Source organism: Anastrepha ludens, chromosome 6, assembly GCF_028408465.1.
Source record: "Anastrepha ludens isolate Willacy chromosome 6, idAnaLude1.1, whole genome shotgun sequence".
Classification (NCBI taxonomy): Eukaryota; Metazoa; Arthropoda; class Insecta; order Diptera; family Tephritidae; genus Anastrepha; species Anastrepha ludens.
The window spans coordinates 61212422-61230929 of NC_071502.1; the positions used below are offsets into that span (position 1 = coordinate 61212422).

General features: G+C 34.7%; 1 protein-coding gene across 1 annotated transcript in view; it reads left to right on the forward strand.

Annotated features, from left to right (window-relative positions):
• LOC128866540 (probable nuclear hormone receptor HR3) overlaps positions 1-3071 on the forward strand; it is a 50146-nt gene extending 47075 nt beyond the window's left edge. Inside the window, exons 5-9 of the mRNA XM_054107355.1 lie at positions 73-176; positions 300-446; positions 1853-2096; positions 2171-2321; positions 2383-3071. Of these exons, the coding sequence (XP_053963330.1) occupies positions 73-176; positions 300-446; positions 1853-2096; positions 2171-2321; positions 2383-2503 (767 nt within the window). The 3' untranslated portion in view covers positions 2504-3071. The remainder of the gene's footprint in view (positions 1-72; positions 177-299; positions 447-1852; positions 2097-2170; positions 2322-2382) is intronic.
• Positions 3072-18508: the final 15437 nt, after the last annotated feature.

The following is an 18508-nucleotide window of genomic DNA, read 5'->3' on the forward strand; positions in this document are numbered from 1 at the left end:
AAATTCAAAATTCTGGTAAATATTTTGATTGTATATTCCTTGTTACATTGCTTCTCCTCCCCCACCAACCAGCTGATGGCGACATCAATGATGTTCTTATAAAAACCTTAGCCGAGGCACATGCAAACACAAGCACCAAACTCGAAGCCGTACACGATATGTTTCGGAAGTCTCAGGTAAAACCGATGATATACGCACTCAATTTCCCATCGGAGTTGAACTGCAACTAATTGGCATTTGTGTTTTTTATTTTATTTTTGTTATATGTGTTTAATTATGATTTCGCTTACGCTCATAAGGATATTTCGAGGATACTTTACTACAAGAATCTGGGTCAAGAGGAGCTGTGGCTAGACTGCGCTGAAAAGCTAACACAAATGATACAAAATATAATCGAATTTGCGAAACTGATACCCGGATTTATGCGATTAAGTCAGGATGATCAGGTAAGACTATTTTTTATACGACAATAAATGCAAATTTGACATGATGTCGATGGTAATGGGATATGATAAAATATTGCATAAATATACACTGAGTTAAATATGACTATAGCATAGGGACTTATAGACAAGATTTTACAATATATTTGTTTCTCGTTTAACTTAATTAATTTTATATATTTCATTCTCCTATAAAAACAATATAAATCCAAGTTTCAAGTTTTATCCATATTAAAAAATTCGAAATATTTCGATAAAAATTTCACACGTTTTAATAGTAATTTTCACAAATGTTCATTGAATTTAGGTTTGAGTTTTTCTCCAAATAAATGTATTAAATGTCCCCTTGTGTCAATGCACTTCTCACCAAAAAGCGCTTTGATATCACCTAACCTCTGCCAATGTGACCTTATCCCCACAGTTATCGCAAATCTCAAACTTTTCATAGGTATTTTCTGTTTTAGGATGAAGAAAATGCCGCAAATTGCTAAGCTTCGTGAGTACAATTGTTGTGGCAAATTAAAATGTTATTTTTGGCCAAAAAATTAAAAATGTTTATCCATTTTTTTGATAGCGAAAATCGCTGAACGCACAAAAAAACGTCCCACCTTTAGATCTGTCAAAAACAAACCTCATTGATCGATATAGTTGAAACTGTAAACACTGTTTAATACAACAAACATGTCAAAACGAAAAAAATCTAAAACAAATGTTAGTCACCTACCTTTTGAACTCACCTCTTTCGGCTATAAAACTTGCATAGAATAGTTCTCTTGAATCATCATCCATGTTTCTGCATCACATGAGACGACAGCCATCAAAAGAGTCTTGTAGTGTGTAGTTTTTATTCAAGGATGATAGATTGCCCAGGTTTGGCCATTAAATTGTGCGAGCAACTTCGACTGCCACGTCACAGGTCCATCGGTGGCAGAATTCTGCTCGCTCGTTTCACACGTACTCAGTCACACGTACAATCAGTCGCTTTTCAGAAGGCAACGCGGCAACATAATTGGGGACTGTGTAGATTTTTTCCGTTTATCACTCACACAAACTTAGTTCTTTTGTAAACACATCCCTTGTTGCGTCAGCCTGTCAGCTGATTCTGCCAAATTCGCTGAGAGCCAGTTAACGGTCTGATATTGACCACACCTGTAAAAATCTTTTCACCATGGTTCCTATTTGTCAAGGGGAGGTCTATTTTACAAACGTCTACTCGTCTACTGTGCCCAAAAAGCATCACCTCATCTCAACGTTACCATTTTGGTGGGATTAATGCTAAGTAGGCAAAGTTTTTCAATGTTATAACTGTCAACTGCTACATAAAGTTAGTTTCCGCTCGAATTTGTCCACTATTTTACCTTTCTCATATTTTCAACAATTAAGAGATTCTAAAACACAATAAATTTCAGATTCTGCTACTGAAAACTGGATCATTCGAATTGGCCATCGTGCGTATGTCACGATTGCTCGATCTCTCACAGAATGCGGTACTTTATGGTGACGTAATGCTGCCGCAGGAAGCATTCTACACATCCGATTCGGACGAGATGCGTCTGGTATCGCGAATCTTTCAAACGGCTAAATCGATAGCTGAACTGAAACTGACTGAAACAGAGTTGGCGCTGTATCAAAGTTTAGTGCTACTCTGGCCAGGTAAAATACACCTAAAATATTTGATATCCCTTAATTAAAACATTAATTTAATTTGATTGCTTTTAATTTGGCAGAGCGAAATGGGGTGCGCGGTAATACAGAAATCCAGAGGCTTTTCAATTTAAGCATGAATGCAATAAGACAGGAGCTTGAAGCGAACCATGCGCCCTTAAAGGGCGATGTGACTGTTTTAGATACATTGTTAAACAATATACCGAATTTCCGGTGAGTACTTGAACTCCGAATCTATTTGAGAACTTTCGTTGATACTTCCTTCCACTTACAGCGATATCTCCATTATGCACATGGAAGCACTGAGCAAATTCAAGCAACAACATCCGAATGTCGTCTTTCCGGCGTTATACAAAGAACTGTTTTCAATAGATTCGCCGCAGGATCTCACATAACATCAAGAAAATTATGTGGAGACTACCAACGCAATCGATGCGCCGGACACGTTGGATGCGTTGACGTAGAAAAGAAACAGAGCTACTAGATACGGAGATGGAGCACGAGAGCGAGAGCGAGGACGAGGGCGAAATGGCAAGTAACGCATTCAATGCATGCAACTGGTTGCTGCTTCAATAACTTTTTGTTGTGCATGCGCGTGCGCGCGATTAATAGCTGTGTCAAAACAACAACAACAACAACTATACATTTAACCAACCAACAGCAACATGAGCAATACCCCCAAACAACAACAATGTATGTACATGCAGAAGATCCTAGAGCAGCCAGTCAAATAACCAGGAAGCGTCCGAAGTTTTTTTTTCGGGATTTATATAGAGAAACAGCAAACCATTTATTCTCATTTCATTCACTGCTATGGAAAAATACAGAAGCAAAAACAAAAAAACAACAAAACAAAAAAGTGCTAGACATGCAGAAAAATAGTAAATCATAAATTAATTTCAAGCCACATAAAAGAGAATAACAAAAAAAAAAAACACAAACGAAAACAAAAACAAAAAATAAGCAGCAAATTATGTTTAAGGATATTTATACAGAATTTAAATAGAAACAAAAAAATTATATATATAGACAAACCAAACCAGAACCAAACCGAATGCACACACACACACACTTATACATACAAACACATCAGCAAAAAAAAAACAAAAAAAAAAACAATTCCCGGACACACAAAGCGTCAAGACATACGAGTATACAAAAGAAAAAAAATAATAGTATAGCAACAGAAAATCGTAATAACAGCAGTACATTATATCACATTGTTATAACAAAAAGAGAATAACTAACTAAATATTACAGAATTCATACTAAGTACATAAATACGCGCAGAAAACACAGGAAAATTAAAGCAGCATTTAAGCCATAAAAATAGGCAAACAATTAAGTAAGACAAACTAAAACTACGCATACGCCTACACTGTACTACCAATTATAGTCAAACACCTAGAAACAGCAACAAAAACTAAATTCCGAAAAAAATTAAATCCAATTTCAAAATCGTTGCCAATCTCACGCAAAATCATCTCTTAACAAACTACTAACCAACTACTACTACGTATGTAGATGCATGGCGCAATCGAAGAGTAGACGAAATCAATTTAGTTCAACTCGAACCAGCACAAATTTTTCCAAAAACAAGCAAGCGAAAAATTAAACGAATTAAAACTAAAAATCCTGCGGATATTATTGAAAAGACTTTGCAAAACAAACGTAACACATAAACACATGCACATATACACACACACACACAGCTATATATGTACGTACATTTAAGAGTAATCAAACGCCCCCAAAGACTCTGTGGTTGTATTGAGCGACAAAAAAGTGAAAAGTATTCGAAGAGAGTACCATATACATATACATATGTTAGTATGTACTTTATTGTACATACACATACGTATGTATATCCCCAATGAGTGCGAATTTTAAAGCAAATTCAAAATCAGTTGAACGCGCCCTGCAAAGATTTCAAAGGTATACGCTACTTTTAGGCGCACTTTCGCTGATACTCAACGCAGCTTTCAAACTGTTGTTGCAAATATAACTGACTGCTTTCTTTCGTATTTGTTATTGCTCATTATACATTTTTTTTTAATGTGCCGCTTTCATAAATTTAAGACTTTGAGTTGTCTAATTTTTTATATTTTACCTTTAAATGTTACTAATTTTTAATATGTTAATCAACACAAACAAGCAATCGAAGAATGAATAAGTTTTTGTATCGCAAATTGCAATGCTCAGCGCAAAGAGATTTCAATATTTTTTCTTGCTCAAACTGATAGCCGATTGTTGACAATTTTGCGCATAAATAGGATCGCATCCATTTACTTATATGTTAGCTAACGTTTGTGGGTGTTTCTTATGTTTCATTCTAGAGCAAAAACAACAATAACAATGTATTTTGTTTTTGGTTTTGGTCACTATAATATCAAAATCTATAAGCAAAGATTGACAGTTTAGAGTAATTTAAATAAAATTAAACAAAAAATCAAATCAGACTCGGAAGCAGTTAATGCTTAGTCCAATAGCATTTTGTTTTTTATTAGGATTTGTATACGATTTAGCGTTGTTAGGTAAAATTTTTAAATATATTCGTTTGAAATATTTATATCTTGTACCCATTCCCAGAACTGATTAATGCCGTTCGGAGTCTCAGCATAGAGGGCAAGCTAATGTTTCCAAGTAAGCCCAACAATTCTCAATTGAGTTTAGATTCACACTCTGTGCAGGTGCAAATTTTTGGGTTTGCAATCAATCTTTTACTATTTTGGCAGTATATTTCGGGTCGCTGCCATGCTCCACTGTATTTTTTTCTAGATCACTTCCATTTTTTGTACTCCGTGCAGAATGTGACCCATAAAAATATGTAAATAATTCTATTTACGCATAGCTCAATCGATTCTAACTATAGATGCAACAAAAAAAGGTGTTATACGCTCCCATAATATCAATGACGCGGCTCCGCGCTTGAGATAGGTTTGAGGAATCGCGTTCTTTCGGTGTTAATTTTCATCTTCTCAGATGGTCCTTAAATTTATGATTCATTAAAAAATAATAGACAAAATCCTTGTGCAGTAAGTGAAGTGTTTCACTTATAGATTGCCTATCTCATGCCTTCATTTTTGGAAAGACCTTAAGGCGCACACCACAAATTGAAGGAGAAACTCGTCCAAACGCCAAATAATGGGTGGTAGCGCCAATTTAGTTGTGAGTCATTCTTCGGCCTGAAATGTCTATTTCTTTCAAGACTTTTTTGTGACAATTTTGGCTTCAATTTCTTAACAACAGTTTTTAATCGCGCCTATTTCAGTACTTTTTGAACTGGGGCATAACTTTGCCACGGCCCCTTTCTAATTTTCAACTTATCGGCCACGTAGAGGCGGCCTCAACTTTGTGCTTCTGTTTGAGTTTTTTTTCAGTGGCCTTCCTTTCGTTTGAGTGGGAATTTGTTGTCTTTCATTCTCAAATAGGGTTTTTATTATTATTGCTACTGGCTAGTGAGCGGCTTTTAATGATTCGACGATTTCTCGGGACGATTTGCTTTATTTGGCTGAGAAACTACACCTTTCCTTAATGTAGCACTCAGCGGTTAGTTAAAAAGAATTGCGCTTATCACTATGACAAACGTTTAAAAAATTACCAAGAATATTACATGATGGCCCGATTTCATCAATACGTAAAAGAGCACCATTACATGCATAATTTCACATTGGTGCAAAGTGAGGATTCTGCAATTCAAACAAGGAGCAAACGAAGGTTTCCGGAAAAGTTTTTGTGATTGAATTTTAGTATTGAACTATTTGAAATAAAAGCCAAATTTGTTTTGAGTACATCGCGAAACGAATTCTCTCCTCGTAAGCAATAGTCACGCACCGTGTAAGAGGCAACATTAATAGCTTGAGGTAACATTCATGGCTTGCATAATTCAATAATGCTTTAAATACCGCCTCAGAAGTTCTGAATAGTTCAAAGTGAGGAGCTAAAACTTAGCATATTTTATCACAATGGTGCTTTATTTTCGACCAAATTGTAAATGTGGCACTGTTGTGGTGACAAAGTTTTAAAGCTTAACTGTCCCACCTGCATTGAGATAAACCAACTCGATGCATAGGGGAGTTGGTTGGTTGGTTTAAGTATGATTCGTCCAGAATACAACTAGCGCTTCCGCACCAGTGCATAGGTACATTTCACATAAATTTTCATTCCTAAGTCTCCTGAACATCCCGCATTTGCATAAGTACATTTGACTAAGAACCATCACTTCTGCAGCGCACCCAAAAATGTAGGAAGAATGTTTACGCCATTAAAATATCAACAAGAAAAACTTTTATATAAAATTTTCGCTCAAGTAAGCACAAAAAAAACCTAAAGTGCTTCATTTTACTTGCATTATCCCTCCAAGGCATTTTTTCCTTCGTAGGCGAAATGAAATCTTTGTAAAAAATTTCAGTGTTGCGATACAGAATTTTTCAACAATAACTTTAGTTTTCAAACCGAAATAAAACAAGAACTTAAATGAAAATTATTTAAATTTGTATTGTACTCTTATTAGGGAGAGTAAGGTTTGGCAACTATAAATGAAAAATGTTATCGGATAGATCTCCACTACGGACGCGGTTGTAGATGTCATTTCTTTCATACAAATTTTTGAATCACTTTTGGAAAAATGACGGGTCTATTTCATTAATCACATCACGTATTTTAAGCTTTAAGAGTGTAGTCATTTCGATTGGCTCCGTATGGACTCTATCTTTATCGTTGCCCCACAAAAAGTAATCCTTGTTAACTGCTGAATTTCGTAAAATTATACACTCGCGAAATTCGCTTTGCAATAAATTCATTATTTCGTTGATTCTGTGATATGTGGCGCTGCCCGGTTGTTAGTGGTATGTACTATATCAGGAATAGGAAAAAATTCAGTTCTTAACATCTCCCATTAGCCGACCCCGTCGAACACGCATTGATTTTGGCACATTATGCATCGATCCAGTCGACCCAAATTTATTGATCAAATTCTTAAAAGCGGGCTCAGAATGATGAATGACGTTGACCGAAAATATAAGGAATTTCAAGAAATGTTACCTTTTCAGATCCACCATTTTCATTGTGAATTTGTATTACTTTAACACGATTTTCAAGTGAAATTGAATTTAAGGTATCAATTGCCGAAGTTTCTACTGTGTAAATGTCTAAAATCAAATACCCAAACTATTATGATATTATACTTTGATTTTAGAGAAAAACAAAGTTCTTGTTAAAAGCTCCTTTAGAAAGGATTAAAGTGGTATCAATCCACTGTGGATGGTAGTGGATGAACAGCTGAGTTCTGCCTGCAATTTATGAGTCACCATGAATATGTAAATTTGTATTCGTACAATGATGAAAACCTTTCCAAATTGTTGTACTTCATCATAAAGTTGTCTTGAATTTTCATATTGCAGGCCCATGAAGCTGAACTGAATAGAGTGGAGAACTTTAAAATTGAATCGAATTGAATCAACTATGCGTAAGAGTGAGCTATGCTAAAGTGATTGTTATGATATTCACGGTGAGCATTTTTTAGAAAGCGTAGCTTTTTCAGACGGTACCAGATTTATTCAAAGCCTATCGCAGGAATGCGCCTGATCAGAAAATCCATCATTCAAAAAGTGGTATACTGAAGGCCAGGTCAACAAATTAATTGTTTGCAACGAGAAGTATGTTCTCGAAAAATTGTTATTATTCGACAGGTGTGGGCGTAAACTCAAATAGTATGAAATCGAAACCTGGTAGTTGATAAGGAATGCTAGAATACGCGATTACGTACATTGAAATAAAATTTCGAGAGTAATTTTGCTGTGATGTAACTTTAGTTAGGTTGTGAGAGATAACTGGGTGGGAGGTGATAAAATAGCAAACTTTTGCAAGCAAAAACGAAAAGTTAGGTGAGGCTATTGTAAACATAGAGGAGAATCGAAGAAAAATACTTGTTTGAGATTAAAAAAATTTAGATATTACTCAACAACTTTTTCCATTCAGATCCACTGAAAACCATGTTACTCGAATGTGAACTGGTCTCAAGTACCTGAAATTTGTACGCATTTAAAAACTCAAGAAAAGTGGCAGTCAACAAAACTTTGTATTTCATTCATGAGCATCGTTAATTTGCTTCAATGGAGTCATAACCCAAAAACCAAAATTTTGAAAAAAGGTTTCCTTAAAAATGTTCACTTTACTATGCCTCCCTATGTAAAAGTAAACACATACATATAATACTTTCATGTAATGAAATACTATTCATAGATATCGCCATGTATTTTATACACAGCATAAAAGAGGAGCTTGTGCTCATTTCTGTTGACTTATCTAAAACACTTGTTTTTTTATGACACTATTGAAGTAAATCGGTAATATATCTGGTGTGAAAATATCCGAATATATTAATCAGAAAACCTACCTAAAACGAAGTGTTATAGAATAGGCTCAGAATTTATTAGAAGTCTTCAATTATAGATCGCATAGCATAACAGATCATATTAAAGGTCGCAGTGCGCTATAATAATAAAAGTAATTAGTTGCTATATCGGAGTCTGGTGGGCGCATAGTGTCTTCACAAATGCGTTAGAATCGCTTCTGTTTTCAGCCTCAGCCTAGATTTGAGACCACGTCATATTAAGTCCGATGGCGCTGATTTCATCATTAAGTCTGCATCTCCATGAGCCTTGGGGTCGACTACTTCTGCGCGATCCGCCTGGATTCCAATCGAGGACCATTCTACTGATTTCGGAAGCAGATTTACGTAGTGTACTGCCTATCCATCACCATTTGCGTTCTCGAGTTTCCAAACGATTCAGTTTGTGTTTACTACGCCTGAGCTAATATCTAGCCACCATATACGAATATGAACGCCGACACATTGATTGTCGAATTTTTGAAGTTTTCAGCTGCTTTTCGCTGGTATATGCCATGTTTCGCTCCCTTAAAGCAAAACCGATTTCACATTTGAATTGAAAATACGAAGTTCGGCCTGCTTCGAAATATGCTTGGCATACCATATATCCTTTAAGGAGCCAAAAGTGGTCTTTGCTTTTCTTATTCTGCTCTCAACATCTTGATTTGCACCACCGTCCTGAGTCACTTGACTTCCTTGCTATGAGCACTCGTTTACTTTTCGAACTCGTTGCTCAGATATGGTGAGGCCTGTGTGCTGCTGAGTATTCACGCTCATAGATTTTGTTTTAGAAACAATTATTTTTAATGCAGTACTCATTGTGCAGCGTGTCAGTTCATCGACCTGCTTCTATATGCTCTCAGGGTTTTTAGACAGCAGAGCTAAGCCATCATTCATATATTCCATGCCGATAGGTTGTCAAAGTATACCTCTTTTTATTTTTTATATAGCGTGGCATTTAAGAAGTCGTCGATAAGAATTAAAAACAGCAAGGGAGACAATGGGCTCCAGCAGTGCGCTATGATCCAATAAAACTATACCAACTATAAGCCGCTCTTGTCTAAGTGTTCTGAAAGTTCTTATTCATAATCAAATTTCGTTCATAGTTCAACTCAGTGTATGTCCCATCTACCTGAAAGAGAAGGCAGTATTTGCGGCAAAAATATTCACGCTAAGAGGCACTGAATTCCGATTTGATTCATACTCGAAAAATGTCTGATCTACTTAAAACGAAAGATGTACTTGAAAAAATTTGACTTGCTGCTAAAAGGCGCTATGATCGTCGATATACCGACAGTTGTTGTTTATGATTTGATTTGGTTAATACTTTGAAAATGTATTGTTTACTTGCTCAATATTTTATTTCGGTTTCGCGCCATGGGAACATCACATTTCATTTGAAAGGGCGTACAGAGATAAGATTTAGAACAATGCGCTTAATTGAAAGCAATCAGTTGGGAAATATTAATTAAAATACCCGTACGTATTTTTCGTTAGACTAAATCCAATATGCCGTAATCAATCGTTCAAAAGTCACTTTTGCAAAGCTGGACCCTGGCATCGCCCAATTGTGTTCATAAGTATAGTTGACGCCTTTGTCTAGAGAGAAAAATATTTGTTTTTTAATTTCTTCATATTTTAATTTTGTATGACCAATTACGAAATTCGAAAAAAGCTGAGATATTTTACACCAGCTTATAGTGTTCAACAAATATTGCAAAAAAAAAAAAAAAAAACAAAAAAAAAAACACGCATATGATAGTGTTGTTTAGGGTTTTTTTTTTGTTGTTAACGATTTCAGTTTACACCTATGTATTTTCTATGTATTTTCCACATTTATATTTTGTTAAGCGATTTATAGGCATTTATACAAATACTTTTTTCCATTACTGTATGTCTAAAATAATTATTGCGACATCAGTATTTTAGAAAGAAAAATGAGATATACGATTTTACGCCACATTTGTGTTCAGTTTGTGTAGAGCTTTGCAGCAAGACTTTTGGTAAAATTATGCGATTTATTATGGCAAATTGATAAAATGTTTTTGAATCTAAGCACAAGAAAAAACTAAAAAATAAAAACGTAGCCCTCGAGTTCATTCTTGTCCAGCCTGTCTTGTGAACAGATTTCGTCAAAGGTTATTACTTACAATCAAAAGAATAGTTTGCGGAGTTGGAAATGTGAGGGAAGTGTTTTTTGTTGCTACTGCAACATCAAGAAAAATATTGCGGATTGTACTTATATGTTTTTTGCTGATTTTCACTTAAAAATTTGATGTATTTTCTTTTAGTATACTTTGAAGTATGAGATCTCTTTGTGTTGCGTGCATTTGCTTCTTTGAATAGTTGAAAAGAAATTATCTGCGAGTATTTTACAAGGGTACCAACAGCCGTTAGTGTGTATAGTAGGTGTATCACTCTCCATAAAAATGAACAAACTCGGTATTTTTTCTATCGAAATTCTAAAATTTACTATATTCCTAGACTTGCGCTATACTGTTTTGAAAAAATATTAAGATTTAGGTGATTTTGATAGGTTTGAATTAAGATACCTCCAAAAACCGACTTTTTTATAATAAAAATAGTTTTTAAAAACTCTTTTGCAAAGAACCGCCTCAGTTAATAGAAGATTTAAACCTTAAAATGTTTAAAAAATTCATCAACTGAATCAAATTACTTAGATTTTTTTGAGGTATTTTTTTACTTTTTTTTTTGGAAGTTATTGTACACTTAACTCAGCCGAACCTTGACCGATTTAGACTTCTAAGACGCCATTTCAAAGATATTTGCTCATCATTTTTATTTCCTGACTTTATACATTTTTCGCAAATACTATTATTTTGATTCTATTGGTAAAATTTTTAAATATGTTTTTGCAACCCTTTTAAGCCTTAACTCTATATATGCGGTAATTTTTCTGGCATCTCTATATGAGGTGATTTTTTGAAAAAGAAAAAAAAACATTTTAACAGTTTTTTTGTGGTATTTTCAAATCGTTCCAACTCACTTAAATCTTCATATTTTTTCATAATATTTGGGCCTAAGCCTTAGAATGTAATAAAATGTATAATTTTGTTGATAAAATCGCAACTTTTTTGGTGAAGCACCCTAATGCATAGTAATTATCTGAACCACATAATCGCGTGCATACCCCACAGAACGTTAAACAATTTTCGTAAAAACTTTCACTTGCTATATAAATGGTTTTAAAACCTAAATAAAGACGTTGTGAAATTTTGGTACTGACGAAGCTAGATTGAATGCGCCTAGCGCCCAACATAGCTGTGCATATGTACATATGTATACCTGCTGATTTCTAACTTACGTCAACTTAACACTTGCTGCCTGACAAGCCTTAGTATTCGCCACTCAATGCAATATTCAAACTTTCAATTAGTCACAGTCGTAATAATTATGAAAAAAACCAGTAAAAGTTGAATAAAAAAATTGTATTATTGTATTTTCTATGAAAAATGAGCGGCGTTTATTGATCTAAAACCGAAAGAACCATTCAATTCAATTAAGCTGTTTTGTCAAAAGTGCGCTGGTGTATATGTATATTCGTTAGTTTATTATTTAAATTTCACGCAAACTCTAGCATAACTTTTTTTTTGCGAAATTCGATATCAATTGCAGACTAATTGTATAGTTGTAACACTTTCGCGTTTTTGACGTGCTTTTTAACGAAATTTAAAATGCTTTCGAAGGTCAATTTAGCTTTTTCGTGTACCACCTTTTGAACGACAGCAAGCAAAGTTTACTTTGATGCACGGATTTAATTTGTTGCTGCTTTACGTAGCCAAGCTGAACTTCCTACCCACATACATATGCATATACACACATACATAGGTAGACTTTGAGGTGACTTTTTGTTCAAAAGTGTTTGCGGTAGCGCATTTCGAAGTATTTGAATACGACTGATTAACTATTCAAATATTACGTAGCAAACGTAATCATTTACCAACTAACCAGTTTTGCTGTAAAAAAGTTTCTTTCTTTCTTTTTTCTGTCTATGGTTTTTTTTGTTTTTGTGTTTTTTTTTTTTTTTTTTTTGTTAGTTTTCTTGACATAACAACTGAAGTCTCTCGCTTCACAACTAAGACTTTAAAATCTCACAGTCATTTCAACCAAAACACCAAACAAACCATTGAACTCACACAAACCCCATTTGGCTTCACGCGTACCACTTACTCACACACTCACACGCGCGCACATACATGCATGTAATATGTCTAACTAAACTCATCCCCTCTCCTCATCATCCACAATAACAACCACAAGCAATTAGCGCAGTATCAAATAGAAAGAACGAATACGTTGCAAAAAAACAAAAAATAACAAAAACAAAAACAAAAAAACTAATAATAAAAAACACAAAGTAAAGCAAAAACAAAAACAAAAACATAAAAAAAAAAACAAAAAAACACTTGGAGGACGGTGATAATTAGTGTGTCTTAAACAAAATAAAATTATACATACGTTTTTTCTATTTTTATTATAATTACTATTATTATTACGATTATGATGACTTTTATTACGATAATTTTTATGAGCCGGTTCCGAGAAACGTAAAAAATGAGATCTAAATTTAAAATTTAAATTTAACTGAAAAAATTTAAAATTTAATAGCAAATCAGAAAACTTAAACAAAAAACCGATAACAGAAACAAAATCAAATTTCGTTTTATGTTTTTGCCTTAAATTAGTTGGAAAACAATGATATACATACTATATACACACTTATACATGCATACAGACATATATATATAAATGAAGAAACATAACAAAAACAATACATTAATGCAATATGAGTACACATTCAAGAAACACACATGCATATACATACATATATACAAGGATATGTGAAAAGTGGTAAAATGTTAGTATGATACATAATTGAAGAGTGGAAATAAACAATATTTACATGTGTATAAAAAAATCCAACGTTATACATACATACATATAAATTATATTACTGTTAAAGGTAAACTGTAAGTTTTTAGTGCAACTAGTGAAATGGTTAATTTTTTATTATTATTGATATATTATTACTCTTATGTTTATTAACAACATTATGATTAATTAAAATTAGTTAATATTTATATATATATACATATATATATAAAAATATATGTATATACTCTATTGAAAGTAATATAAAAAGTAAGTTGTTTAAGTAGCGGAACTACGGTACACATGTCGAAAATAATTATCTAAATATTATGGTAAAAAGTAGTTAAAAAATTTGAAAAAAAGTAATAAAAAAACATTAATTGAATGCATGATTTGACTTTTTATTACATATATATTTACGAGCAAAAGCGAGATATAGTTAAAAATGCAACAAAAAAAATCCAAACAAAAAATTCAATGGTAAACTTTTGTTGGTTACTTTCTTAGCCATGAGACTCGTATGTACAAACATGTGCACACCTGTACATATGTATGTACTTACACACTGCATATACTTGTTTTCTTTTACCAAAAGCAAATCCATACCACATCAGCGCATTTCCTCCTTTAGAGCAACACAATTTATTTATGAAAAATTATAATAACTAATAACCACAATTGCGTTTGTTTTGTATTACCAATAGCATTTATCGATACAGCAATAATGCTTATGTTGCGAAAAACAAAGCATAGAACAGAACAAAGCAAATATAATTAAAGATGTTGATGAAGTGTTAATCAGTGGGACTGTATGAATATATGGCATTTATACATATATATATATAAATAATATATATATATATATATATATATATATATAAATAAATAAATAATGATAATACAAAAACTTAACAAATGAAAATGAGAATGCAAAAGCAAAAGAAAAAATTTATTATATATTATACAATTCTGTTGGTCTTTGATATAATTGAAAATGAAAGCAAAAAACAAAAAAACAAAAAACAAAAAACAAAAACAAACATTACGATGATGATGAGAAAATTGATGCATTAAAGCTAATTTTATTCATAACTTAAATATACAACTTAAATTAAGTAATAAGTGTGAGTGGAATGTTTACACCTACTACATATAAAATAACAACACATACATACAAACGAAAACACATTAACACATATGCAAAAGCACACGTTTATTCACACATCCACACACACACACACTTACACACGTATATATATACAAGTACATGCATTTGCATTAAGTTTCAACTAGACCAATTCATTTATGTTTGTAAATTGTTTTTTAATTTTTATTAGATAAATCGATTTATATTATACTCCATAGGAATAACAATTAACATAAAAATAAATCAATTCAATCTTAATAAATATATCTGAATTATAAAGAGTGAATGAAATGTGTTCGTTTTTATTGACTTAGCACGTTCCCGCCGGCGCTGTTATTCATGGTCTTCGCCCACAGACGGCAACGTTTACATCTTTTCGCTCTATCGGAAGCGATTGCAGGTTATATAAAACGAAATTTTTTCATAAGGGTAGTCGTTTATGGCTTCTCATCTCATAGGTACCGTCTAATAAAGTACCATTGGTGGTACACGCCGCCCCATGAAGCAGACTTGTGCGAGCCACCGGTGGTACGCGCCGGCGTGAACGTGTTAATGGATTAGAAAGTGTTTGATGATATGGAGCGGATAAAATAAGATGTCATGACAGAGAGAATATAAAAGGTTGCGTATATTCAGCGTGAAAAGATTTTTAATGGTGCGGTCAATATCAGGCTGGCTCTCAGCGAATTCAACACAACCAGCAGATGGACCGACGTAGTCCGGGAGGAATCTCCAACTTTCCCCCACTAAGTCCACGGCGACCCTCTTTACCACCTGGACAAAGAAGGTTAAACTGCAACTCAAGGTAAAAGTCGATGACACACCAATTCCGACGGTAAACAATCCCAAAATTTTGGGTGTAACCTTCGACAGTTTGCTCTACTTCTCTACGCTCACAACCGCAATTGCTACTAAAGTCCAAAATTGCAACAAGGCCCTCAAATCGCTTGGCGGCAGCACTTGAGGCAAAGACAAAGAATTGTTGCTATCGACATTTAAGGGGGGAGCCTGGTTTATGAGGTCTAAAAATTGTATCTCTTTGCGATTTTTTTTTAAGGAAAAAATTAATTTAGCACTGCAAAGTTGTTTCTATCTTTTAAAGAACATTTAAAAAGTATAACAAATTTGTGTACTGGTTAAAATAAGTGGAAAAAACTGTTTAACATAGAAATTAGTAGAGCGCTGCAACGCTGGAGTTTCCAACTGGCGTACAAGATACAGCTCGTAATTATTATCTAAAGCAAAAAATTCAAATGGATTTCTAATTATCATGATTTTTTATTCTAGATGAACTAAGAAAACTGAGAGAAATTCCAAAATTTCAACTTTTTGGAGGTTTTAAAGAAAAAAATGCCTTTCTATAAAAAAGGTTCAAAAGGTTCATTAGTTTTTTTTTCATTCATGTACGCCAATTCAAAGAAATCATAAAAATGAAAAGTCGAGAAAAGGAGATAAAGTTTGTACTATAGCTGTCCGGTCACAGCGGAACTACCTAACGCTCGCCTACCTTTGGCTTTGTATGTACGGAAATATTGAGAATTAAGCTCTGTAACTTTGTGTGAATATTCTGAAATATATTAGGAATCGCTTAAAACGAAAAAAAAAATTGATTTTTTTGACCTTATAAACCAGGCTCCCCCCTTAAGGCAATTGACCGTCCGGTTCTAAACTATGCTGCGCCTGTCTGGTCGCCTAGAACTAGTGACACGCAGTGGATAAAGCTCCAGACTTGCCAAAACACTGCCATTTGGATAGCGACGGGTTGCCTCCTAATGTCCCCAATACAACACCTTCACAATGAGGCACAGATGCTACCTGTTAAGGGGTATAACAAACTGCTCAGCAAGCAGTTCGTGTTAGGGTGCTACCGTAGGTTTCACCCCTGCAGACACCTGCTTGAGCCAGAGCCGCCTCCCAGGCACGTTGGGAGACACCTACTACACTACGCCGACGAGACAAAACAAACAGACACCTACTGGACCAGGCAGTGTTTAGACAGACGTGAAAACGACACTCACCGGGAGACTGTTACCACCTTCATAAGCTCCCGCAAAGTGAATGCCGCAATCGGAGTCCAACCACCACCCATTGCAGATGAAGAGCTCTAGCTTCCCCGCGAGACCCGCGTAACACTGACACAATTACGTGGATACAATTCTGGATATTGTAGCAGGTTGAACTCCTACTTATTTAGAATTGACCCCGACATACCAAACTTATGTCCGGCATGTGAAGGCACCCCACACGACACTAACCACCTTTTCCCATGCCCTGTAAAACCCAAACAACTAACACCCCTCTCCCTCTGGACCCAACCTGTCGTAGCAGCATGTTTCCTGGGCCTACCTTTAGATGAGCCTGACGAAGGCAACCGGTGATATATTTTCAGAGAATTTGACAAAAACAATTATTAAACCGACGTAATTTTAAATATAGCAGCTGCTGTTTCCAAATAGGTTGGTGCATGACTAACATTTGGAAGTACACAAGATCGAAACTCCGGTCACGAAAAACCTAATGATAGAAAACATTTTTTCTAAGGCAGTCTTCCCTCGGCAAACCGCCGCGTGTATTTTTTACCATGAAAAAGCTCATCATAAAAAAAACCATAAGTCGTTCGGAGGCAGCGTAAAACTGTACGTCTTTGCATTTGTGGGAAACATCAAGATGCACACCACAAATAGGAGGGGGAACTCGGCCCAAAACCCTCCAAGAGCCATTATAACACATATAAAGGGTTTGCCAATAACAGGTATTACAGGTGAATGGATTGCGCTATCGAGAAATGGTTAATGGCCGGGATCGGACGATATTGATCTGGAAAACGTTTCTTTTCAACAAAACGGCGCTACGTGCCACACAAGCAACAATCTTTACGAAAAAAGTTTCCGGACTGTGTTATCTCTCAAAGAGGTGATCACAATTGGCCCGAAATCTTGTTATTTAACATCTTGTGACTTCTTTCTTTTAGGACACGTGAAAGGAAAGGTCTACGCCAACAGCCCGGGGTCGATTTAAGACCTCAAAGATGGAATTCATGAGGGTATCGAGGACATAGGGTTGGTTATGGAAAATTTCATGAAAAGGATATTGCCCTATAAGCGTGGTCGTGGTTGTCATTTGCCTGTTACTTTCCATTATTAACGGCATACCTTCCTGTTTATAATGAAATAAACATCCGATCATTTATGAATATCAAAATAACACCTCTTATTGGAAAACCCTTTATATAAGTTTGTAGGAGAAAGAAATCCATTATTTCGCAAATTTAGGCTCGTTGTCAAGGTGACATTTCACATTAAAAGAATTCTCTAGCTGTTTTTTGTTTGTTCCATTCAGTTATGAGTTACAGGGTGTTAATTCGGCATATTTTACAGTTTTTCTTTGATAAATGCGAAAATGCAAGCCAGGCCACTGAAATTGTGAATGGTGTTTATGGTGCCGATACAGTAATAGATGTTAAAGATGCACCTCGCACAGGCAGAACTGTCATCGAAAATGTAAATAAAATCACAGAACTAATCGGAGTTGGCCGTCATGTTAGTAGTCGTAGCATCGTCCAGGAGCTACAGATCGCCCATAAAACAACTTTAAATCATTTGCGCAAAATTAAAAATAAAAATTATGGGCTTCTCCGAACTAATATGTAGTTATATTTGTTTAAATTAGCTTGTCTTGGTTTTCTATTATCTTCTAATTTTTACATTAACACTATTCAACAAATTTTCATTTCTGATTTTGGGCTCATTGGCGTGTTAATTAATGTGTCAATATTACGTGGCTTCGTACTTGATGTAAAGTTGCTGCCACTTTTGCAAATTTAAACCGTTCGTGCACATTGAATTGTGACGTTTCATGTGCGCTAAACTGTGAAACACCCATGGTGGAGAGAATTTAAAACGTATGGTTAACATCAGGCCGTTAATCGGCCCTCAGTAAATTCGAATGAAGCAGCTGATTTGCTGGCTC